The sequence below is a fragment of the Gracilinanus agilis genome, chromosome 4 (genome assembly GCF_016433145.1).
Source record: "Gracilinanus agilis isolate LMUSP501 chromosome 4, AgileGrace, whole genome shotgun sequence".
In the NCBI taxonomy this organism is placed as follows: Eukaryota; Metazoa; Chordata; class Mammalia; order Didelphimorphia; family Didelphidae; genus Gracilinanus; species Gracilinanus agilis.
The window spans coordinates 484,338,031-484,363,193 of NC_058133.1; the positions used below are offsets into that span (position 1 = coordinate 484,338,031).

Consider the following 25,163-nt stretch of genomic DNA (forward strand, 5'->3'; position numbering starts at 1 on the left):
CTCAAAACAGAGCCCAGAGCTGCTTGGCTCTGAGCTATTATTCAGCCTTCATTTTCCAAGAGGACCAATGACACCCCAAAGGTGATGTCTTGGCTTTCCAGTGAGTTGGATTTAGCGAGGCAGAGTAGGGCAAAGTTGTGTGGCCTCACTCTCCCTCCTAGAGTCATTGAAGTCCAGTGGCTAGACAAAACTCAAGATAACTATGAATAAATGTTAAGTTGATGAGATGACCAAAGGGGAAAAAAAAGGCACATCCTTGATTGCATTTGCCAGCTTCACCTGGTCTGCTGATAACATCCCAGCTATTTTGTGTACTTGGGCCCATGAGCTCAAATCCTAGAGAAAGAAGGAAGGAAACTAGGGGACCACTTCAGGGAGCACCTCTAGGCTTGACCTATCTTTATTCCTAGCCCTCATCCCTTTCTTCAGTCAGCTGTTTCCTCTTCATCTGGATGGGCCCCCTGCCATATGGTGGATAGCCATTCACCACCTCTCCCCTCCACGTCTCACCTTTCATGGCGAACACCCCATGGCAGAAGTCTTTAAAGTTGATTCTCCCCATGTCATTTGGGTCCAAGTATTTCACGAGCTTCTCTACCTGTGAGGAAGGAAAGAGGACCAGACTTGAAGCAAATATTGCAAAGCCCCAAAGAGCAGGGAACATTGGGATGAGGTGGAAGTAGAGTGAAGAGCACTCAGGTGGGGAGAAGCATACTGGGGACAGAGGATAGAGTCCCCTTTCTGCCCAGTCTTCCGGAGCCCCCAATAGCAGGAATCCCCCTTTCTTGCTCTATACCCCGCAGGTCTCTGATCTTGGCATAACCATCAGGTAGGGGATAGTTGCCTAATAGTTTCATTCTCTGTTAACATTTCATTCATCTGTTGACAGATGACACCACTTAAGCCCCAACAAAGCAAAATCAACATCATCCCTGAAGATCAGAATCTTTTTCTGGGACAATTTAATTTAATTTTAATGTAGGACTGCTAGTTGCTAACCCCCACATATACATTAAAGGCAGGAGTATAGAAAGCAGGACAGCTAGAGAGAACACTGGATAGAGCACTGGGCTTGGAATCAGGAAGTCTCATGTTCATGAGTTCAAATCCAGCTTCCAATACTTATTAGCTGTATGATCGTGGACAAGTCACTTCACCCTACTTGTCTCAGTTTCCTCTTCTGTCAAAAGAGCTAGAGATGGAGAAGGAAATGGCAAAGCATTCTAGTATCTCTGCCAAGAAAATCCCAAATGGGGTCATAAAGAGCAAAACATGATTGAAAAATGACTCGAGAACAACCACAACAATAATTAGGTTCATGAAAAGGGAATTGCCTTGAACATCAAGAGACCAAAGTTTGAAACTATCACATATCCAAAAATTAAATGTGATCTCCATCTACATGAGGAGAAGCATAGTAACCAGAGATCAATATATTAACAAACACTCATTAAGAACTTATTGTAATCTAGGCACTAGGTTAGACACTGGGGATAGAAAGCCCAAAATAATAAAAAGTTAGCATTTATGGATTGTCTTAATGTTTGCAAAACACTTTACAAATATTATCTCATTTGATCCTTACAACAATCCTGAAAAGAAGATGCTTATTATTTTCCCCATTTAACAGATGAGGAAAGTAGACAGAGGTTAAGTGACTTGCCCAAGGTCACACAGCTATAGAGTATCTGAGGCTAGATATGAATTCATAAAGATAAGTCTTCCTGACTTCAGGTCAGGCACACTGTGCATCATGGTGCCACCTAAGAGCCCCAGCCTAGCACGTGGGAAGTGCTGCATAAATGTTAGCTTTTATTATTGTATCTTGTATGTATATAGCTATTTGCATGTTGCCTCCCCCATTAGATCAGAAACTCCTTGAGGGCAGGGATTGGTTTTTTTTGTCTTTCTTTGCATCCCTACTAATAGCACAGTGTCTGGTACAGAGTAAGAGCTTAATAAATGCTTGTTGACTGATCTTCCCCACAACATCTTTTTTTAAATAGAATTTATTCCTAGAAATCTCAATCCCTCTCTCCCCTCCCTGTACCACAAAAGGAATCGCTAGACAAAAAGATATGTATATGTATATTTGTCTTTCCTGTTCTATTTATCAATCCTTTTGCTGGAGGTGGATATTCACGAGTCATTCTTCAAATACTAATTCTGTAGTTGTACATGATGTTCTCTCCATTCCACTCACTTTATTCTTCATTATTTCGTGTTGCTCTTTCCAAGTTTTTAAAAAATTAACCTGCTTAATGGTCAAATGATATGAACGAGCAATTTTCAGATGAAGAAATCAAAGCTATCAATAATCATATGGAAAAAATGTTCCAAATCACTCTTGGATTTGCATTAGAGAAATGCAAATGAAAACAATGCTGAGGTACCACCTAACACCTGTCAGATTGGCTAATGTGACAGTAAAGGAAAGTGGCAAATGTTGGAGGGAATGAGGCGAAACTGGGACACTAATGCATCATTGGTGGAGTTGTGAACTGATCCAACCATTTCCTGAGGGCAATTTGGAACTACGTTATAAAATTGTGCGTACCCTTTGATCTCATAATACCACAATTTGTTCTGTATACTAAAGAGATAATAAAAAAGGGAAAAGGACCTATTTGGACAAAAATATTTACACCTGCTCTCTTTTTTTTGTGGTGGCAGAGAATTGGAAATTGAAGGGATGTCCATCAGTTGGGGAATGACTGAATAAACTGTGGTATATGATGGTGATGGAATACTAGTATGCTATAAAAATGATTAAACAGGATGATTTCAGAAAGAGCTGGAAAGATCTATATGAACTGATGCAGAGCGAACTAAGCAGAACCAGAACACTATACATAGTAATGGCAATATTATGGAATGATCAACTGTAATAGTCTTAGCTACTCCCAGCAAAATGATTCAGGACAATTCTGAGGGACTTATGACAAAAAAATGTTATCCACCTCCAGAGAAAGAACTGTTGGAGTCAAGTTCAAATCAAAGCAGACTATCTTTCACATTAGTTTATTTGAGGTTTTATTTTGGGGTTTTGTCTTATATGAGTATTCTCTTACAGCAATGGTCAATATTGAAGTATGTTTTGCTTAACAATACAGATAGAACCCAGATTGAATTGCTTACCATCCCTGAGGGTGGGGAGGGAAGGGAGAGAGGGAGATAATTTAGATCTTATAATTTCAGAAAATGTATACTGAAAATTGTTTTTACATGTATTGGGAAAATAAAATATCAAAGGCCTGCCCCCAAAAGACCCCCCAAAAATCATGGATAGAGATAGAGAGCCAGGACTGAAGAAGGGAGGTCCCGGGTTCAAATCTGACCTCAGATATTGCCTAACTGGTGACCCTGGGCAAATCACTTAACTCCAAATGCCTTATCCTTCCCACTCTTCTGCTCTGGAACTGACATTTAGTATTGATTCTAAGAGAGAAAGTATGGGTTTTATAAAGAAATTAAATTAACCTGCTCATCATTTCTTACAGAACAGTAGTATTCCATTACAATCATATACCACAACTTGTTCAACCTCTTGCCAGTTGATGGACATCCCCTCAATTTCCATTTCTTTGCCACCACAAAGAGAGCTGCTATAAATATTTTGGAACATATAGCTTCATTTCCTTTTTCCCTGTTCTTTTTGGGAAATAGACCCAGCAATAATATTGATGGTTTAAGGGGATACACAGATTTATAACTCTCTGGGTATAATTCCAAATTGGTCTCCAACATGGTTGGATCAGTTTACATTTTCATCATCAATATATTAGTGGGGAGAAACTAGGTGCCTCAGTAAATTGAGAGTCAGGCTTGAGATGGGAGATCCTGGGTTCAAATCTGACCTCAGACACCAACTATATGACCCTGAGCAAGTCACTTAATCAGCCCTTACTGCTTTTCTGCCTTGGAACCAATACACAGTATTGATTCCAAGATGGAAGGTAAGGGTTCTAAAAAACAAAAACCAACGTATTAGTGTTCCCCTTTTTCCACATCCCCTCCAACATGTGTCATTTTAGCTAATCCTATGGGTGTGAGATGATATATCAGAATTCTTTTGATTTTCATTTCTTTAATCCGTAGTGATTTAGAGCATTTTTTCATATCTTTACTATGGCTTTGATTTCTTCATCCAAAACCTGTCTGTTCATAGCTTCTGACCATTTATCAATTGGGTCTTCCCCAATATTAAAAGAAAAAGGAGGAAAGAAAAACAAATCCCTGCTAACAAATACACAAAGCCAAGCAGAACAAATGTGTACTCTGTAGGGCAGATGTTCTCAGAGCCCTGAACCAGCTTGGAGTCACAGCCGGCGAAGAAAGCAGATGGCGCCTCTGTGTGCAATGGTGTTGAGTGGGCTGTTTGGGGGCTAAGGCTTGGGCCAGCCTCAAAAGAAGAGGCAGAGTCAGCCCCTGGCTTTGCAAACAGATGCTGGGAATCCATGGAGTGTTCACATGTAAGAATGGTTGGAGAGGAGAGAAGAGGAGGGATGTTGGGTCTTTTTATGGATAATTTACAACCATCTGAGTCCCGGTGGCATCGCTGAGATGAGCTCATTCCCAGCTCCAGGTCCAAGCTTGCTGCTGCCCCGGAGAGGGTCAGAAATGCCCCTCTCCCAAGCTCCCAGAGGTCAATGGGCCAGAAGCTTGGGGAGAAGCCTGCGATTCTGGGGACCTTCTCTGGGAAGGCAGGATGCAGCAGTGGCTCAAGAAGCTCTGTAGGAGTTGGGCACGTGGGGGAGATCCTGAAGCAGTCTTAGACTGGGTGGCTAGGAGAGAGGAGAAGGCATCTCCCTCCGTTCCCAACCTCCTGGTTCTCATTCAGGACCGCAGTATTACGTAACCAGTATTGGCCCAGCTCACGGAGCTATGTCATGTTCGCTTGGCACATTCCCGGAGCTCTGAATCACCCAGCAGGCTCTGCTGGCAGCAGTGACTGAGAACTTCTAAAAATATACCAGGCAGAGGGTGGGGGTGGAAAGGGGGGAAGGTGGGAGGGGACCACACTGCCCTTCAAACAGAGTTGGAGGCTGCTTAGTGTAAAACATCCGGCTAATACCTGAAGGAGAGATCAGGTAAGGTACACAAGTGCTAGGAAAGCAAGTGACCCTGGACAGGTGTGTCCCTGCCCTAAAACCCACCAGAAATACAATTGTCAAGGCAATGAAATCACCAATAGTGGCAGAATGAGGTGTGGGAAAAGCCAGAAGATGTGGGTTCAAAACCTAGTTGCATCACTTATTATCATGATCATAACTAGCATTTATATAGCACCTACTATATATCAGGCACTGGGCTAAGCACTTTACAATTATTAGCTCGTGTGGTCCTCTCAGCAACCCTGAAAGGTCAGTGCTGTTATTATCCCCATTATACTGGTGAGGAAACTGAGTCAAGGAAGGGTTTAATGACTTGCCTGGGTCACACAGCTAGTGTCCAGAGTTGGATTTGATCTCAGGTCTTCCCAATTTCAGATCCAGAGCTCTAACTACTGTCATCAGCTTTTACTATCACCTTGGACAAGTCATATGGCATGATGAAAAGAACAATGGCCAGGGGAATCATTGGTCCAGAATTCAAACCTGTTTCCATCAATTACTATCTGGTATAGTCCTTGGCAAATCACAGTGTCTCCAGGACTCGATTACCCTATGTTTTTGTTTTGTTTTGTTTTTGTTTTTAAGAATCCTTACTTTCTGTCTCAGTAATAACTTTAAGTCAGAAGGGAAAGGGCTAAGAAAATAGAGTTAAGTGACTTGCCCAAGACTTGCCCCTCGCTTTAAAAAGAGAGATTTGAGGGGCATTTAGGGGGCTCAGTGAATAGAGAGTCAGACCTGGAGATGGGAGATCCTGCCTGGGTTCAACCTCTGGTCTCAGACACTTCCTAGCTGTGAGACCCTGAGCAAGTCACTTAAACCCAGTTGCTTAGTTCTTCTCTTTTGCCTTGGAACTCGTACTTAGTAGCAATTCTAAGAAAAAGTAAGGGAGAGAGAGAGAGAGAGAGAGAGAGAGAGAGAGAGAGAGAGAGAGAGAGAGAGAGAGAGAGAGAGGTATGCCTAGGTGGTCTCTGAGGACTGTAGCAATGTGAAATGTAAGCGATCCTATAATCAAGAATTTGGTATTCTTTTTTGCAAAATGAGAAGTTTAGACTAGTGGGTCTTTAAGGTGCAAATGCAGAGGCTCCTCCAACAGTCTGCACTTTCTCCCAGCCTTTCTGGCTTGTTAGAGTCATCTTTGACTCTTCCTTCTCCCCCAAAACCTTCCTTCATCTCATAAAATAGTTGGGTTTGCTACAGCATGTAGATGCTGCCTCCTGACAGCAGGACAGACTCTTCTCCCATTTTCCCTCTAAGCTTGTTTGCTGTTACAAGTATCTTCTGCCTTTTGCAAATGAGGACTGCAAAATGCTTCTCCTGCATCTCACAGTCCCAAGGATGGCTACAGTAGCTCCCTGCATCTCCTGCAACTTAGGTGAACAAAAATATCTACTAAGTGCTTTCTATCTCCCCATGTACTCAGTTCCATGTTGCAAAGAGGATGGGGTGTTGGACCTTAAGAGTCAAGAAAGGGTGCAGCTGGGTGGCTCAGTGGATTGAGAGCCAGGCTTAGAGACAGGAGGTCCTGGGTTCAAATCTGGCCTCAGACACTTCCTAGATGTGTGACCCTGGGCAAGTCATTTAACCTTCATTCCCTAGCCTTTATTGGTCTTCTGTCTTGGAACCAATTCACAGTATTGATTCTAAGATGGATGGCAAGGGCTTCTTTCTTTCTTTCTTTCTTTCTTTCTTTCTTTCTTTCTTTCTTTCTTTCTTTCTTTCTTTCTTTCTTTCTTTCTTTCTTTCTTTCTTTCTTTCTTTCTTTCTTTCTTTCTTCTTTCTTAGTGTTAAGAGGACCTGGGTTCAAATCTTACTTTAGACACTAGTTGTCAGTTTCCCCATCTATAAAATGGGGGGTGGGGATAATGTGCTGGGTACCTCTTAGGTAAATACTTCAAATAGTGTATGTATAAAGCTATAAAAGTGTGAGCTAATTATTATAGTTGTTGTTACCACCACCTCCATCATCAGTGAGTATACATTTAGGTTTTACTGTGTTCCAGGCGCTGTGCTAAGACCTCAGGATACAGAGAAAGGTAAAAACCACTGTGCTGATCCCACTTTTGTGTTGTTGTTCAGGCATTTCTATCTTGTCCAACTTTGTGACCCCACTTGGGGTTTTCCTGGCAGACACACTGGGGAGGTATGTCATTTCTTTCTCCAGTCCATTTTGCAGATGAGAAAACTGAGGCAAAAATAAGCGATTTCTCCAGGGTCACAAGATAAGACACTGGAGTGGTTTGCCATTTTCTTCTCCAGCTCATTTGGCGGATGAGGAAACTGAGACAAGCAGGGTTAAGTGACTTATCCAGGGCTACACAAATAAGATACTGGAGTGGTTTGCCATTTCCTTTTCCAGTTCATTTGACAGATGAGGAAACTGAGGCTGGCAGGCTCAAGTGACTTGCTCAAGATCACATGGCTAGTAAACATCTGGGGCTAGATTTGAACTTATGAAGATGAGTCTTCCTCATTTCAAGTCCAGTGCGCTATCCACTGTACAATCTAGCTGCCCTTAGAGGAATCAAATGTCAGAACTGGAGGCAGTGGAGAGGAGAAGACATCTCACTTTGTCCTCAACCTCCCAGCCTAGTCAGTCCCCTCCCTAGTCTAACCCCCTAGTTTTTGAGATCAGGAAAATGAGGCCCAGAAGGGTTGAGTCTTAAGTCTTCAGAAGGGGAAGTAATGGTAGGAGCTTCTTTCCTAGACCTAATTCAGAGAAATGACATCTGAGGTCTATAAAGTACCTTCATGTTTCTAAAATGCTTTACATCATTTGACAATGTATGAGCCTCATTTTAACCTTGTGATGTAGCTGTTATGGGTATTATTGTCCTGCTTTTGCAGATGAGAATCCTACTTCTGCAAGGTCACATGAATAGTCAGTGTCAGAAGCAGGATTCGATCTCAAGTCCTTTTGATTCCAAGACCATCACGCCAGATCACCTCTCTGAATAAAGGGGTGATGGGAGTTGAAATGATGGGAGCAAGGGACAGTCCCATTTTGGATATGGTCTCATTGGTCCCCTAGATAAAAAAAAAAGGAGGGGAAAGCTATGGAGAAAGGGGAGGCTAGATCCCACATGCTAGAACACCCCCCCACCCCGGCAAGTCAGCTCAAGAACGGTGGCACGGTCTCAAGAACACAATGGGCTGAAAAGGGGAAGCTGTCTCTAAAGGCTAATGGGGCTTCCATGGTTCCATAGATTGCTCTGGACTTTCATAGACATTTATTCATCTTTTATATGAAAGCCAAGATGGATAGCATGAAAGAACGGCGCCGTCCTTGAAGAATCTTACCATCAGCAAGTGTCAGAAAACAAAGGTCAAAAACTGTTTCTCTGGGTAATTGAAAAAAGTATAATTTAGTGAAAAAACCAACAAGGACTAGCATCAGCTCGGCTCTGATCAAGCCAACCATCAGAGGCAATTTCAAAGGATTCGTGATGAGAACTGATGGACTCCGAGTGCAGACTGAAGCAGCCTTTTTTCTACTTTATTTTTCTGTGTGTGTACGTGTGTGTGTGTGTGTGTGTGTGTGTGTGTGTGTTTTCTTTTGCAAAATAACTAACATGGAAATACATCTTGTAGGACTTTACATGTAAAACTGATATCATATTGCTTGCCTTCTCAAGGGGTGGGAGGGAGAGACGGAGAATTTGAAACTCACCATTTAAAAAAAATGAATGTTAAGGGGCAGCCGGGTAGTTCAGTAGATAGTCAGGCCTGGAGACGGGAAGTCCTGGGTTCAAAAAATCTGGCCTTGGACACTTCCTAGCTATGTGATCACTTAACCTCCACTGTCCAGCCCTTACCACTCTTCTGCTTTGGAACCACTAAACAGTATTGATTCTCTTCAGAAGGTAAAGGTTCCAAGGCAGAAGATCTTTATCTGAGGCCAGATTTGAACCCAGGACCTTCTGCCTCTAGGCCTGGCTCTCCATCCACTGAGCCACTTTGCTGTCCCCCCTAGAAGGTAAGGATTAAAAAAAAAATGAATGTTAAATTTTTTTTGTGTGTAATTGGGAAATTTAACAAAACAGATATACACACAGACATATTCATACCATATATACATACATACATATGTATGTATTTATATAAAATACTATCAGCAGAGGAGAACAGAAAGACTGGCAGCTAAGACGTCAGAAGTCCTGGGTTCTAATTTTACCTCAATGACTGTAACAGCAATATTGTATGATGAATGATCAGCTATGAAGGACTTTGCTACTAACAGCAATGCAGTGATCCAGGACAATTCTGAAGGACTTATGACCAAGAATGCTCTCTACCTCCACCAAAAGAACTGGCGGCATCAGACGCTGATCAAAGCAGAATATCTTTCACATTCGATTCTTTATGGTTTTATTTTGGGGTCTGGGCTTTATATGAGTATTCTCTGACAACAATGACCAAAAGGGAAATGTGTTTTGCACGGTAATACCTGTATGGCTCTGCTTAAAGAAAAACTTCCTATCTATGTTTTACTGGATTTGTGAGGCAACATTGTTTAGTGATAGAGAACTGACTTTGGAGTCAGGAAAACCTGAGTTCAAGACCTGCCCTGATGCATATCTGCTGTATGACCTTGGCCAAGTCCCTTAACCACCAGAACAGGTGCAAATCTGCCCTGGCTAATGGAGTTTCTTCACCCGGGAGTTCCCTATAGGGATGCGATCACCAGAAAAATGCCACAGGATATAATGAATTCCCCTGGACTAGAAGATTCCCAATGGAAGCTAGAGGACCACTTGCCTGGGGTTCTATGAAGGGAATCAAGGTTAGAGAGGATGGCCCCGGAGGCCCCTTCTAACTCTGGGGCTCCAGGAGTCTATGCTTTGCTCAAAGTTCCTACAGCTAGCCAGGACATGAATCGGGTTTCCCATGTTCCTCTGGGCCACCAGTAGAATTCTGCCCATTGTGAGTCCTGGAGGAAAGAGAGAGGAACCCCTTTGTATGAAGCAGGATTCTAACGGGTACATTTTAGAAGTGAGAATCTTCTAGCAGTGGCAGGGGCTGCCCTGCACCCTTTTCTAAGAGGACACAGAGAAAAAGTCCTGTGAGCAGGAAGCTGAGCTGGACCTCTGCAGCTAGGAGATTTTTCTATCATCAGCCCCCCTCCAATGGCAGAGCCTAGAACGCCAGGCTGGGCTGCTCGCCAGGGGACGGGAACGGTGCCAACTGTCCCTGGAGGAGAGACAGCAGCGCCTCTTCTTGTTTATGGCAAGAGAAACTGATTGATTTCATCAGCAGCACAATATTGATCGCTTCTCTTTCTCGGGGCCACTCCACTCCCGAAGGAGCCTTTCTCTTTCTCCGGATTCTGTCTCCCGGGCTGGGCTGGTTTCTGAGGCAGAAGTCATGAATTTGATCCCTACTCTCACTCCCTTAGCCCTTCATTCCCTCATCCCCCATAGAGTCCTTCCTATATGTGAGACTTTGGCTTAAGTCGCTGATCTGCTTTGGGTCTCTGTTTCCCACTCTGTAAAATGAGGCAGACAGACCTGAGGGTCTCCAAGGCTCCCTCCAGTCCCAAATCCCCTCACCCCCTTGGCTCCCATTGATCTCAGTTCAGTCTGAGCACTGGGAAGGTCCCCTGCACACCTGGAGAGGTGTGTCCTCAGCATCGCAAATCTCTCTCATTTCAAGGTAGCGGACCCAAAGATCACAGGCTTAGTGTTGGAAGCTGTTACCTTGAGGTTAACCCTCTTGGATCTAGGTTCAGATTCTGCCTCTATTACTTACCTCCTATATGGCCCTGGGAAATTCTTTAAACATCTCTTGAGTCTCAGTTCCCTCCTCAGGAGTCCGGTCTAACCCTCTCATTTTGCAGATGAGAAACTGAGACCCAGCAAAGAGGAAGTGACTGACCAGGGCCACACAGACAGGGAGGAGCAAAGGGAGAATCTGAACTCACATGCATTCACTCCTTCAAGCCAGCTTATAATTCTGCAGCACTTTTCAGCTGTCAAAGTACTTTCTCATTTTTGTTGTTCAGTCATTTTTTTTCAGTTGTGTCCAACTCTTCATGACTCCAGTTGGCATTTTCTTGGCAAAGATATTAGAAAGGTTTGCTATTTCCTTCCCCCGTTCATTTGACAGATGAGGAAACTGAGGCAAATAAGCTGAAGTGACTTGCCCAGGGTCACACTGTTAGTAAATATCTGAGGCCAGATTGAACTCAGGAATGTGAGTCTTCTCAACTCCAGGCTCAGCACTCTATTCACTGCACCATTTAGCTGCACCATACTTTCTCATACATTATTCTAATCTATATATCTCTGTGAAGTCAAGGAGAGCAGTTATTATTCCCATTTTATAGATGAGCAAATGGAGGTCAACTGACTTGCCAAATATCATGAGATATATCATGAAATCACAGATTTCGAGTTGAGTGGGACCTTAGATATATAATACAAACCCCACATTTTTCTAGACCTGCTTTCCAGCCTGGTACCCAAAACCATCATGGAGGCAAGAATTCCTTTGAAGGGCTCCACCTTCCTTAACACCACCACCACCAAGTCACTGCCTAACCACTTCCTTATGAAATGGCTGGGTTTCTTTGGCATATTAAAAATAAAAGAAAGCAGTAAATCAATGTGTATGTATGTATGTATGTATGTGGGCATGAGTGTTTGTGTATCTATGTATGTGTGTCTCTGTATGGATGTGTGTACATAGGAGCCCCATAGGGGAGTGATCAAACAGATCATCCTGGCTTCTCCTCTCAGTCCCATCTTCAATCTTGATAAGTGACTATTTTTTTTTAAATCACATATCATCAAAAAGTGTTCTTCTATTCTGGAAACCCAGCCCCACCCTTTCTGAGAAATGCTTCATCTCCCCAGGTCCTTTCCCATTAGTCCCTTCAGCAACCCCGGATTCAACTGTTTGTTTGTCCTCTCTCACACCCTCGTGGGGTGAAGTCAGTCCGGGCACAATGGGGCCCTCTTTCCCAGGGCTTGGGAAGCTGCCTGCCCCCTGTACAGCCAGGACAAAGGGAGACAAAAACACAAGCAGGGAAACAATGCAGCCCACTGCTGGTCCTGCCCGATGAGGTAGCGAGAGTGCCAGCCCGGGAGTTCAGAAAAAGAATATTCAGGGCAGGGAGCTGGTGGATGGGATGCTAAGTCCGGTGAGGTGCCCATCCCAAAGAAGACCATGCATATGCCAGGTCACAGGGCAATGTCCAAGACTGTATTCTGTCTCTCTTCTCTTCTTGTGCCTTTCTCACTTTGCTTCCTTCTGCCTTCTCTCTCTGACTTTCTCTCTCTCTCTCTCTCTCTCTCTCTCTCTCTCTCTCTCTCTCTCTCTCGCTCTCTCTCTCTCTCTCGCTCTCTCTCTTATCTAGGAAAGGCTATTGAAGCTCCAGAATTCAGAACTAGAACCAAAGGTTCTAGGAAAGCAGAATTTGTCTTCACGTGATCTAGGCAATGCAGTAATCAAGGCTTGGAGTCAAGAAGATTGGAGTTCAAATCCTTCTCAAAACATTTAGTAGCTATGTGACTCAGCATTTTCTGCCTCAATGTCCTCATCTGTAAAACATGAGGTGGATGGACAAAGGTCACCGGCAGCTCTATCAGAGAGTATTTAGTCCAGCCGTACCATCAGTAAGTTCCCTGACAGGTAGGCATCCATTGGCTAGGAGGAGAGCACTTACTAGCACCACATACGACCAAGCAATTCTGCTTGGTTACCAATCCCTACTTCCTTTGGGGTTTGCTTTTTTTTCCATTCCAGTTCCAGGTACTGCCTCCTAATATGGCAACTCATTCAAAAGGAGAAGGACAAAGAGGGGACCTTGATGAGGTTTTTCCATGGAACTGGTCCTTGACAACTCACTAATTTCTCTTTGGCTGTGGTAAGAACCCTAGAGTAGAAGTGAGGAGTTTTGTATGCTGGGTGACCTTGGACAGGTCACTTCCCTTGTTTTCTCCTCTGTAAAATGGTGACCACAGTACCTGACCTATATATCCTATTTCATCGAATGCAATAACACACATGAAAGCATTTTGTAAAAACTTTCGAGTCTATACTGTCAGGGCATTGTAGGATCACAGACCTAAAGCTGAAAGGTCCTTGGAGGACATCCAGTCCCACCTCTTCATTTTATAGGAGAAAGAAACTGAAGCCCTGCAAGACTAAATGACTTGCTCAGGGTCGTGTGGGCAGTAAAGGTCCCCAGCAGGATTTGTCCCCAGGTCCTCTGTCTCAAGTCAAGTACCCTTTCCACAGCCTTCTATCTTCATTTTTTAAAACGCCTACCTTCTGGCTCAGGATCAATACTGTGTATTGGCTCCAAGGCAGAAGAGTGGGAAGGGCTAGGCAATGGGGGTCAAGTGACTTGCCCAGGGTCACACAGCTGGGAAGTGTCTGAAGCCAGACAGGAACCCAGTCCGCTCTCCTTGACTGAGTTGTGTTATTTCTCCATCGCAATCAAGCTCCCACTTGACACCAAGAAGGACTTCTCTCTAATCTTCTCTTGGCAGCTTCCATCCTCACATTTTCTGCTTCCACTGCCTTTCATATCCTTGATGAATTCTCCTGGCATCCTAATCCCCTCTGCCTGCTTCAGGACACAGCTAATTCCCATTTTCCTGGGATTTATCTGCAGGCACAGCAGAGACTTCCTCTAAGCAGAGTTAGGATTCACTCAGAAGAAACCAAGTCTATTTCTCAGTCTGACAAGGTACTTTATTTAAAGTCTTTCCAGGTTCCTTTCAGTTAAATCCAGCAAAGGTTTATTGAGGTCCTATTCTGTGCTGGCAGGTTTTTTTTCTCAGGCAGCTGGGGTTCAATGGAGAGATTGCTGGACTGGAGGTACAAGAAGATCCAAGTTCAAATCTAGCCTTAGACACTTAATAGCTATATGACCCTGGGCAAATCACTTGACCTAATTGCCTCAGTTTCCTCAACTATAAAATGGAGGCAATAATAGCATCCACTGCCCAGGGTTGTTGTGGCGATCAAATGAGTGACAAGTCACTCCTTGGACCTTAGTTTTCTCATCTGTAAAATGGGAGAGTTGGACTAGATGACCTCTGAGGTTCCTTCTAGCTTTAGATCTAAGATCCTACAAATCACTTAACCTCTCTGGGCCTTAGTTTCCTCTTCTGCGAAATGAGGGGGGTTGGATTTGCTGGCCTCCAAGGCCCCTTCCAGTTCTATTCTGGAGTTCTATGCATTATCTCATATCTTGACACAGGGCACAATAGATGCTCAATCGATATTTGTCAATATAATATTCTTTCTCCTTTTTTTCGGTAAGAACCCTCTTTTCTCTGCTATTTTTTCAGACTGTGTCTCCCCTCTACCCCAGTGAGGAGACCTAGATGGCACCTCATCAAGCCTCACATCCATGGCAGGAAGAACTTAGGAGATCAGAGATTTCCAGCTGAAGAAAGGAAGGACTGGAAAAATGCTGGGGACTTGCCCAAGGTCACCCAGATAATCAGTCAAAGAAGGGAAACTGGAGCCCCTTTCTCTACAACTCCAAGTTCATGGTGCTCTGTCAACTGCAGTGACCTGAATCTCCTCTGAGGCAAGTTAGGCAGATGGCCATTCAGCCTCTCTCTGCAGTGACAGGAAGCTCATTTTCTCATGAGACAAGCCCACCATGTGGGCCATTTTTCACCTCTCCCACTAGGTCTTATCTGGCTGGTGCCCACACCAGTTTTTCACTGTTCTCTCTTCTTGGTCTTCACCGTTGGGACCTGGATGCTCTTCCCCAGCAGTGGCTTTGTCCCAGCATAAATCATTCATTCTTTGGGCAAATTCCTTTGATATCATGGAAGCCCTATGAAGGGAGTTAGAAGGAACCTTCTAGTCCATCTCTATCATTTTTCAAAAGAGGAAACTGAAACCTGAAGGCGTTAAGTGATTTTCCCACAAGCAAAGAAAGAATTCAAATCCAGGTCTTGTGACCAAATCTTGTGCTCCTGACCATCAGTCAGTCAGTCATCATACATTTTTTTAAACCTTTACCTTCTGCCTTAGAATCAATACTAAATATTGATTCTAAGGCAGAAGAGCAGTAAGGGCTAGGCAATAAGTGTTAAGTGACTTGCCCAGGGTCACACAGCTAGGAAATGTCTGAGGCCAGAACCCAGGATCTCTCATCTCTATGACTGGTTCTCAGTTCACTGAGTCACCTAGTTGTCCCCCATCAAACATTTAATAAACACTTCTGTGCCAGGCAACTGAGGACACAGAAGGAGACTTTTCACTGAAGCACACTAGATTAAATTGAAAAATAGGGTAAACTTAAAAAAAATGCTTACTCAGAAAGGGAAGATGCAAATTTTCCAACATCAAGAGGAAGTCTGATTTATCTTTCTAGCAGCAAAATGACATGCCCATGGAGTAAGGATGGCAGCTTCTACTGCCTTTTTCCTCCTTCCATAACGTGGCTTTCACTGTGATCAGAGGCAGCAGAGCTGGAAGAGACCTTCAAGACCATCTAGCCCAGTGGTACCCAAACTTTTTTGGCCTACTGCCCCCTTTGCAGAAAAAAATATTACTTAGCCCCCTGGAAATTGATTTTTAAAACATTTTAATAGCAATGAATAGGAAAGATAAATGCACCTGGGGCCATCACCACAACACTGGATCACTGCAGCACCCACCAGGGGGAGGTGGCGCCCACTTTGGGAATCATTGATCTAGACCAAGTCCTGTGCCTTCTATGGGTTAGGAAGGCAGTTCCTTTGGAAATGAGAGAATTAATGACTTAATTATTAGTAGAACTAGAACCCAAATTCAGATTTTCTAACCTCTAATTCATTTCCCTGCCTATCAATATTCCCCTGTCCCACTACCAAAATGCTGATACTTCCTGTGCAAGACTTTTAGAATGATTGGGTCTCAGTTTTCTCATCTTCAAAATAGGATAGTTGGATTTTGTGGCCTCTGAGATCCTTTTAGATCTATGACTCAACCTTGTAGAGTGAATAGGTTTATTAGATTTTGAATCAAGAAGACCTGAGGTTCAAATACTTACTAGTTGTGTGACCTTGAATAAGTAGCTTGATCTCTATTTCTCAATTTCCTCGTCTGTCAAATAATGCACTTAGACTAACTGGTCTCTGAGGTCCTTTTCAGCTTTAAATTTATTATCTAGCATGATTCAGTAGCTGGAATATTAGACTTGGAGTCAGGAAAACATGGATTTAAATTCTACCCCAGATAGTCTGTGTGTAATTAGCTGTGTGACACTAAGAGATCATTTAAACCTCTATGCCTCAGTTTCCTCATCTAATTTGGATTCGAAAGTCTCTAAGATCCCTACCAGCCCTAAAAATCTATGATCCTTAAATTGTCCCATCCCATGATGTTTTTCAGCCCTCATCATCCTTGAAGTTCTTCAGCTTCCGACAATTTTGAGCCCTCTTAGTTTACCCTTCTCTTCTTTCACCTTCAAAAGCACTAACAACCACCTTCAGGGTTTCCTCCTGCCTCTTTAAATATACCTCCTCTGTTTCCTTTGTTAGATCTTCCACTAATTCCCAAGCCTTTATTGAGAGTACTCCCCAAGGTTCAGTCTTTGCCCTACTTCTCTTCTTTCTTCCCTGTACCAAAGGAGATATTTGTAAAGCTCATAGCACAATACTTGGCACCTAGTAAGTGCTTAATAAATGCTTACTTCTTTCTCCTCCCCTTTCTACACTCTCTGCATTGGTGATCTCACTTGGTCCTCCAGTTTCAGTTACTTCCTCTAGGCAGATGCCTTGCCAGTCCCCTTTTGGAAGTTCAGACCCATATCTCCATCTGACTTCAAGACATCTCCACTTGGAGAAGAAGCACTATGGTTTCTTAAAAAGAGCTCTGTGTTTGAAGTCAGGGACAATGAAAGTGCATTTTCCTTAGATGAAAGACCAATGGAAGTGATTGAGAGTGAGTTAATGCTTCATTTGAAGGTAGAGGTGACCTTGGATTCTCAAAGGCCAATACTTCCTTACTCTTACTGACTCTCAAGCCTCTGAGTCAGGCATCAGGCCGGCCACAGCAGGTGTGTAGAGACCACAAGGAAAATTCACTGCCCTTTAGCACACCCAGCCCCAACCCCCTATCATCACCGCATGACTGCAGCAATTGCTTCTCAGAGGACCAGCTCTGTAGTCTGGTGAATAAGAACCCCATCTCTACCCTTTTCATTTTGGATGGGACGAAGTGAGTTGAGCAGGATGAGTAGGTATGGATGAGTTGTGATCTGCATTTTGGATCCCATTATATTACCTATCCCACCAAACCAGGAGGAACATTTTAACAATTAAGCTCTCTGTAGGGGGGAAAAGCTAGGTACACTTTTAAGTTTAATCTGTATTATTTATATTTTCTCCATCACTTTCTTATGACTAGATAACCAACAAAATGGTAAATCAAGCCTTGATTTCAGAGCCTTGATTCTGTATGATGCTCATATGGAACATTTCACAATCAGCTCTCCAGCTGATTGTTGAGCTGCTTCCAACACAGTACTAGGCACCCTCTTTCATTAATCCCTATTACTATCAAAGGCATCACCAACCTTCCAGTCATCCAAGTACACAACCTCAGTGTCATCCTCAATCTCTCACGCTCCCTCATCCCCCAAATTAGTTGCCAAATCTTGTCCTTCCTACCTACAACATCCTTCATTCCTCCCCTTTTCCATGTTCCCTTGATTGCTACCTTTAATGGAAGCCCTCATCACCTCTTGTCTAAACTATTACAATGGTCTCCTCATCCTTCTCCCTGCCTCAACTCTCTCTTTCCTCTAACCCATCCCTCCACCACCAAAATGATTTCCCTAAAGCTCAGGTCTAACCCCATCATTCTCTTAATCTCTGGTGACTTTCTATCTCCTCAAGGATCAAATATGATTTGATCTTTACTTCATCCTCTTAAAATTTTGATTTTTTTATTCATAGTCACACTCTGTGGTGGTGAAAAATTTGGAAAATGAGAGGATGTTCCTCAATTGGGGAATGGCTGAACAAATTGTGGAATATGATGGTGATAAAATACTATTGTATGGAATGATGATCTGGAGGAATTCCATATGAACTGGGAGACCCTCAATGAACTGATGCCGAGTGCAATGAGCAGAACCAGGAGGAGTCTGTACACAGAAAATGAAACATCGTGGAACAATCTAATGTAACATACTTTGCTACTAGCAACAATGCAATGATCCAGGACACTCCTGAGGGACTTATGGGAAAGAAGAGAAAAAACTGAGAGTAGAAATGCAAAAGAAAAACATATGACTTATCACTTATCCCTTGTATATATTGTATATGATTTGGGGTTTTGACTTTAAAAGATTGCTCTATAGCAAACATGAATAATATAGAAATGGGCATCAAGTGATAATACTTGCATAATCCAGTGAAATTGCTTGTTGGCTCTGGGAGTGGGGAGGGAACAGGGAACAGAAAGAAACATGGAAAATGTTTAAAAATAAAAATAAATTTGAAAAAATAAAATTTTGATTTTTAATCTATGAGTTATATCATATATAGTTTTAGTAGAATCATACATCTATATACATACAACTTAAAAGTATATGAATGGAGGGAATGTTCAAGAATTTGTTGTTTCTAGGATTTCAAGATGGAAATAATTTGAAGAGCACCTCCGGAAAGTATGCTGCCTGTCAAGCCAGGAGAGCCGTCTAGGGCTAATTATTCACAGATATAAGCAAGGCTTAATTACCTGCACCAGATGGAGAGAAGCACCAGCTAGATAATCCAAAGCCATGGGAAATCAAATAATCATTTCTGATTAGCTTTGGGTTACCTTGATGGGATTTTTAGTTCCTTCCCAGTAGATTCACGTTCTCTAAGCCAGCATGAGGTGGGGGAAGGAGCTGGTTAATATGACAATGAGCTTACAATCACTGAGGCTGGGGACCTGCTGAGTGGCACAGTGACTGATTGTGGATGATGGGTAGAACACATGACACCAGCATATGCTCTCTGGATCTGGCAGAGAGCTTTCAGAGAGACCCAGCTCCATCCCCTGCTAAATGTAAAAGAAATCCCTTGCTGTGGTCCATTGTGACTGACTGGGATATTCAACATTGAAGGCAAAATCGAATGTGGGGGTGGTGGAGGAAAAGGGAGGGGGCAGGGTTGGATGAAATCAGGGGTACTTGATCCCCTCCAGCACCCCCTTGAGTGAATCTTATGGTCCCCTTAGCAGATAATGTTAGTAAATGAATAAAACTGAAATGAATAGGATGACAAAGAAAACCAATTATGCTGACATAGTCAGATACATATATATACTGTGTAATTAGAATTTTGTACCCCAGGACTTCGTTTCCCAGAATTCTACTTTTGTCCTCACAATACGTCCTTACGTTTTAGAGATGTTTCTATAACCCCACCCCCTCTCTTTCTTCTCCAGCTATCACAGTCCTGCAAACTTGTCTTTACTTGGGCTTTATCTATTTCCTCTAATTCAAGTGATTATTAATAAATCTTATAAAATATAATACTTGAGTTATTGGATATTCATTTTAATCTTACAATACATACACTTAAATCCTGAACTTCTGTCTTGGAAGCAATACTGTGTTTTGGTTCCTAAAAGTGGTAAGGACTATGCAATGGGGGTTAAGTGACTTGTCACACTGCTAAGAAGTGTCTGGGGTCACATTTGAATTCAGGACCTCCCACAGGCTTGGCTCTGAACCCAATGAGCCACCTCACTGCCCCATGTAAGAAATAAAATGGATATAGAAGGATAGATTTAAAAATATTAGGGTTTTAAAAGATTTATTGGTAGCCATTAGAAAAATGAAGCCACGTGCCACGTTAAGAGTCTGTTTGAAAGACTCGCCATTACCTCCACCACCATACTGCTTCAGCAGGAAAAGCGAGAGTGCCAATCCTGGCACTTGGTTTTTATCCTTCTGTCTACCTTATTACGTAACTGTCTTACGTCTCTACGTAATTGTCTTATGGTGCTACATAAGACAGGAAGCAAGTTGGCTCTTGGGAAATGTAGTTCAAGGATCCCAAAATGTCCACAGGAAATTTAGATCAGAGACCTAAAAATTTCAATAACACATATATCAATATATTTTTTAAAATATAAATATAAGTAATATAAAAATATAAATAAAACATATAATATTTCTATTTAGAAATATAGATATAGAAAATGAAATGTAATATATAAATGAAAGAAATGCAATGCATAAATAATAGAAATATATAAAATAGAAATATAATATATAAATAACAGAAATCAAAATGGAAATCTAATACATAAAATATAACTAAGATTTTAGCCCCCAGGTTAAGAACTTCTAGACTAGCTGATCTCTGAGGCCCCTTTCTCTCTCTAACCTTCGTTAAAAAGGGGGCAAAAAGGGGCAGTTGGGTAGCTCAGTGGATTGAGAGCCAGGCCCTAGAGATGGGAGGTCCTAGGTTCAAATCTGACCTCAGACACTTCCTAGCTGTGTGACCCTGGGCAAGTCACTTGACCCCCATTGTCTACTCTTACCACTCTTCTGTCTTGGAGCCCTCCAAGACAGAAGAGTGGTAAGGGTAGACAATGCACAGTAATGGCTCCAAGACAGAAGGTTAGGGTTTAGAAAAAAAAATTAAAATAAAATTTTAAGAAAGGAGGTAAAGACCCTTCTGATGGTTGCCTCTTATGTAAACATTTCATTACAAACAGAAAGTTTCTTCCCAGAAAGAACAATCTCCCAGCCTCTCCTTGGTTATCTTATTGAAAACCCTGCCACCAGGCAGAGATGTGCTTTGAGAATACCATTGGCAGGAATTTTTCACCTGGGGCAAGAATAATTGGATGGGGGATGGGGATAGCCATACAGTTAGCAAGCAGGGGAGGAATTGAGGGGAGGAGGAAGAAAACCAAGCCCTCAGTGAGTCAAGTGACACAGGCTTTTGTAGGACTATGAGTCAAGGCACAGAAATGGGCATCACCTTGAGGAGAAAGTACTAGATCTTGGATGCAGGTACCCTGTGGCAAGACCNTCTCAATCCACTGAGTCATCTAGCTGCCCCCTCTTTTTTTTTCTTCTTAAACTCTTATTTTCTGCCCTGGTAACAACTCTAAGTCAGAAGGGAAAGGGCTAAGCAAATGGGATTAAGTGATTTACCCAGGGTCACATAATTAGGAAGTGTCTGAAGCCAGATTTGAACCCAAGTCTTCCCGATTAGAGCCTGGAACTCTATCTACTATCTGCCAAATTCTCTTAAAGAGTTATCTACACTCAAATTCCTCTCTTCCTTTTTAATTCTTTGCAGTATGGCTTCTGATCTCATCACTCAACTGAAAAGCCCTTTCCCAAGTTAGCAAAGTTACTCACTTGCTAAAAATGATGGTCTTTTCTTCATCTGACACTGACGATTACTTTCTCTTCTCTAGGTTTTTGTTTTTATTTTTATTTAAAATTTTTTCTTAAACTCTTACCTTCTGTCTTAGAATCAATATTGTGTGTTGGTTCTAAGGCAGAAAGGCAGTAAGAACTAGGCAATGGGGGTTAAGTGACTTGCCCAGGGTCACGCAGCTAGAAGTGTCTGAGGCCGGATTTGAACCCAGGCTCTCCCATCTCTGGGCCTGACTCTCAATCCACTCAGCCATCTAGCTGCCCCTCTCTGGGCTGGTTCACTCCCTACCAGCCTTCTCAGTCTTTTTTTCCATCTTTTGCCCTCTAACTATGGATGCTTTCCTGGGCTCTTTTCTCTCTCTCCATTCACTCTTTTGGGTAACCTCATAGCTCCCATTGCTTTAATTATCATCTATATGCAGATGACTCACAGATCTACACATCTAATTCCAGTTTCTCCCCTGGGCTTTAGTCCTGAATTCCCAACTGCTATTGGACATTTCAAACCGGATGTTTTGGAGATATCCCCAAATTAAGACCTCCAAACCAAATTTGTTACATTTCCCCACAGCTCTCCCCTCTTTCAAACTTTCCTGTTTCTGTCAGAAACAGCACCAGCCCTCCAGGATTGCAGGTTCATCATCTTGGCATCATCCTTGCTTTCTCGTTCTCCATAACCCCAAACATCCAGTCAGTTTCCAAATCATGCCAATTGTCCCTCCATGATATCTTGCATTCATTCTCTTCTCCCTACTCATAGGCAACCCCCTTATTTCAGAGTCTCATCCCCTCTAAGTTAACTGGCAATGGTCTCCTAGCGGGTCTCCCTGTCTGAAGTCTCCATATTGCTGCCAAAGTGATTTTTCTTTAAACGCAGATCTGCCTCTATCATTGCCCTGCTCGGGCAACTCCTGTGGCTCCTTGTGGCTTCTGGAATCTTGTGCAAACTCCTCTTTTGAAGCCCTTTACAGCACGATCCCAACCTACATTTCCAAGGGCTCTGAATGAATAAATAACATTAATTATTTACTATGTTCAAAGCACTGAAAACCAAGACAGTCTCATTGCATATTACTTCCCCTCCCTCATTCTGTGAACCAGCCCAACTGGCCAAGTTTCTGTTGCTCACCTACAATATTCCATCTTCCATCTCTGAGTCTTTGCCTCAGTCATCCCAGGTCTGGAATGCCCTCTCTCCTGACTCTGCCTCGAAGCATCCATCTCTACATTTACAATGCTGTTCAAGTACCATCTTCTGCATGAAATTTTTACTGTTCCCCCAACTGCTAGTGCCTGTGTGTGTGTGTGTGTGTACATCCAACATTCCCCAGAGGTCCCAGATGCCAGAGAATTTTCCATATTTCAGTTCATGGGCAAGGTTGGTCGTGCCAGCTCCCAGCATGAAGAGCAGGAGGAAATAGCTTACAGAAGAGTAATTAATAATAAACATATGTAGGGCCAGTGAGGTGACTTGGTGGATTGACAGCCAGGCTGAGGGAGATCCTGGGTTCAAATCTGACCTCAGACACTTCCTAGACGTGTGACCCTGGGCAAGTCATTTAACCTCCATTATCTAGCCTTTACCACTCTCCTGCCTTGGAACCAATACACAGTATAGATTTTAAGATGGAAGGTAAGGGTTTTAAAAAAATCCAATATATGTTTATGTATATGTCCATGGCTATGTCTATGTCTGTCTAGATAGATAGAGATATCTTTCTATTTATTCTGCTTATCCTTATATATGTACTTATATATAAGGATATATATAATTATATAAATATATATTTTTATTATATATATAATTATATAAATATATATAAGGATATATATCATTATATAAATATATATAAAATCTACTTCATTAAAATGGAAGTCCCTTGCGGTCAGGGATAGTTTCATTTTTTTGTTTTTGTATCATTAGCATGGAGCACACTGCTAGCTATATAGTAGGGATATAAGAAATTAATATTTAATTATTTATGTAGTTTATATAGAATATATTATATAGTACATATAATCAATAACTGAACTAGCATTTAATTATTTAATAAATTAGTAACTATTTGTTGATGGATTCATTGATCTTCCAAAATCCATAGTTTCCAGCTGTATAGAGAAAGGAAGAAGTGCATTTTCTCAGCTTTTCTTAATGGCCAAGCTTGGGCATCTTAATTAAAGATGCATTAACTAATTAATTGCATTAATTAAATGCATTTAGTTTTTCCCTTTTTATTTACAGTGCTGTCATGGTGGAATTTGTCTTCCTGGTTCTTCTCTCCATTTAATTCTGCATCAGTTATTTATTAAATCTTCTCATGCTTCTCTGAATTTTTCTGTGTTTTCAATTCTTCCAGCACAGTAACTGTCCATTACATTTGTGTACCATGTTTGGTTTAGCCATTTCCCAATCGATGTGCTCCTACTGTGCTTCCACTTCTTTTTAAAAACAAGTGCTATAGGGAATAGCTAAGTGGCTCAGTGGATTGACAGTCAGGTTTAGAGATGGGAGATCCTGAGTTCAAATCTAGATTTCTAGCTGTATGACCCTGGGCAAGTCATTTAACTTCCATTGCCTAGCCCTCACCACTCTTCTGTCTTAGAACCAATATACAATATTGATTCTGAGACAGAAGGTAAAGGTTTTTTAAAATGAAGGTTATGAGATGGATACTCTGGTCAATTAGCTAGCTAGCATTTGTAGATCACTTTAAGGTCTGCAAAGAACTTTCTATATATTATTTCATTTGAGCCTCACAGCAACTCTATGAGATAGGTGTTGTTATTACCTTTATTTTACAGGAAACTGAGGGCAAGGAAGATTAAGTAGCTTGGCCAGAGTCACACAGATATTAAATTCCTGAAGGATGGTTTAAACTCAGTTCTTCCCAAATTTTAGCCTTTGATCTCCTAGAGAAAATATTATTAACAGTGGAATTTCTGATTTTAAAAATCAAACAAATGTTTCCTATGTACAAGGCACTACTGAGAAAAAGTTTAGCTAAATGAATGGATTTTGGACTCAAGATGAAAAGTTGGATTGAAGACCAGATTACTTCTAAGTCCGGCTGACTTCAAGATTCTTGGGTTCTAGTTTCGAGATGTACCATTATGTTTCAGGTGTTGATATCAGGGAGAACAATCATGTTCTCCTGTAACCTATGCTCTGGTGACACTGTCGGGGACAATACTGGGCTTTCCAAATTGGGGATTTGACATAATGTGGAAATTCTCATATTCTGGATGGTTGCTGGAGTTTTAGAGGAGATCCCTGTTTCAGGGATGGGCTGGCCTCAAGAATGTCTAGAGGCTCTTCCAGCATGGAAGGAAGTTAATCAGGGAGTCCTTGATCTATCTGAAGAGTTCTTCAATCAACCCAATTCCATTACCTAGTATGAACTTCTGAAGGGCACCTCCTCATGGAGTGACGACATCTGAAGGGCACCACCTTGGTGCCTTGCTGAAAGGACATAGGGAACTTGAAGATGATGGATGGGCTGGCTGAGAACTGGATGGAAGGACTTTTGTAGAGGGACAACCCCTTTCCATGGTCCATAAGTGCAAGCTGAGGATCCACGTGCCTCCATGCCCTCCTGGTACCAATTACATTATAAAACCTGTGTCAGAGTCTACTTTGGCTGTACATTCTGCCTGGCCCATCTCTTCCCTGTTCTTAGTTTCTCACAGAAAGCTCAGCT

General features: G+C 42.3%; 1 protein-coding gene across 1 annotated transcript in view; it reads right to left on the minus strand.

Annotated features, from left to right (window-relative positions):
- RAB11FIP4 (RAB11 family interacting protein 4) overlaps positions 1-25,163 on the minus strand; it is a 194,114-nt gene that overhangs the window by 134,812 nt on the left and 34,139 nt on the right. Inside the window, exon 3 of the mRNA XM_044675580.1 lies at positions 511-598. Within this exon, the coding sequence (XP_044531515.1) occupies positions 511-598 (88 nt within the window). The remainder of the gene's footprint in view (positions 1-510; positions 599-25,163) is intronic.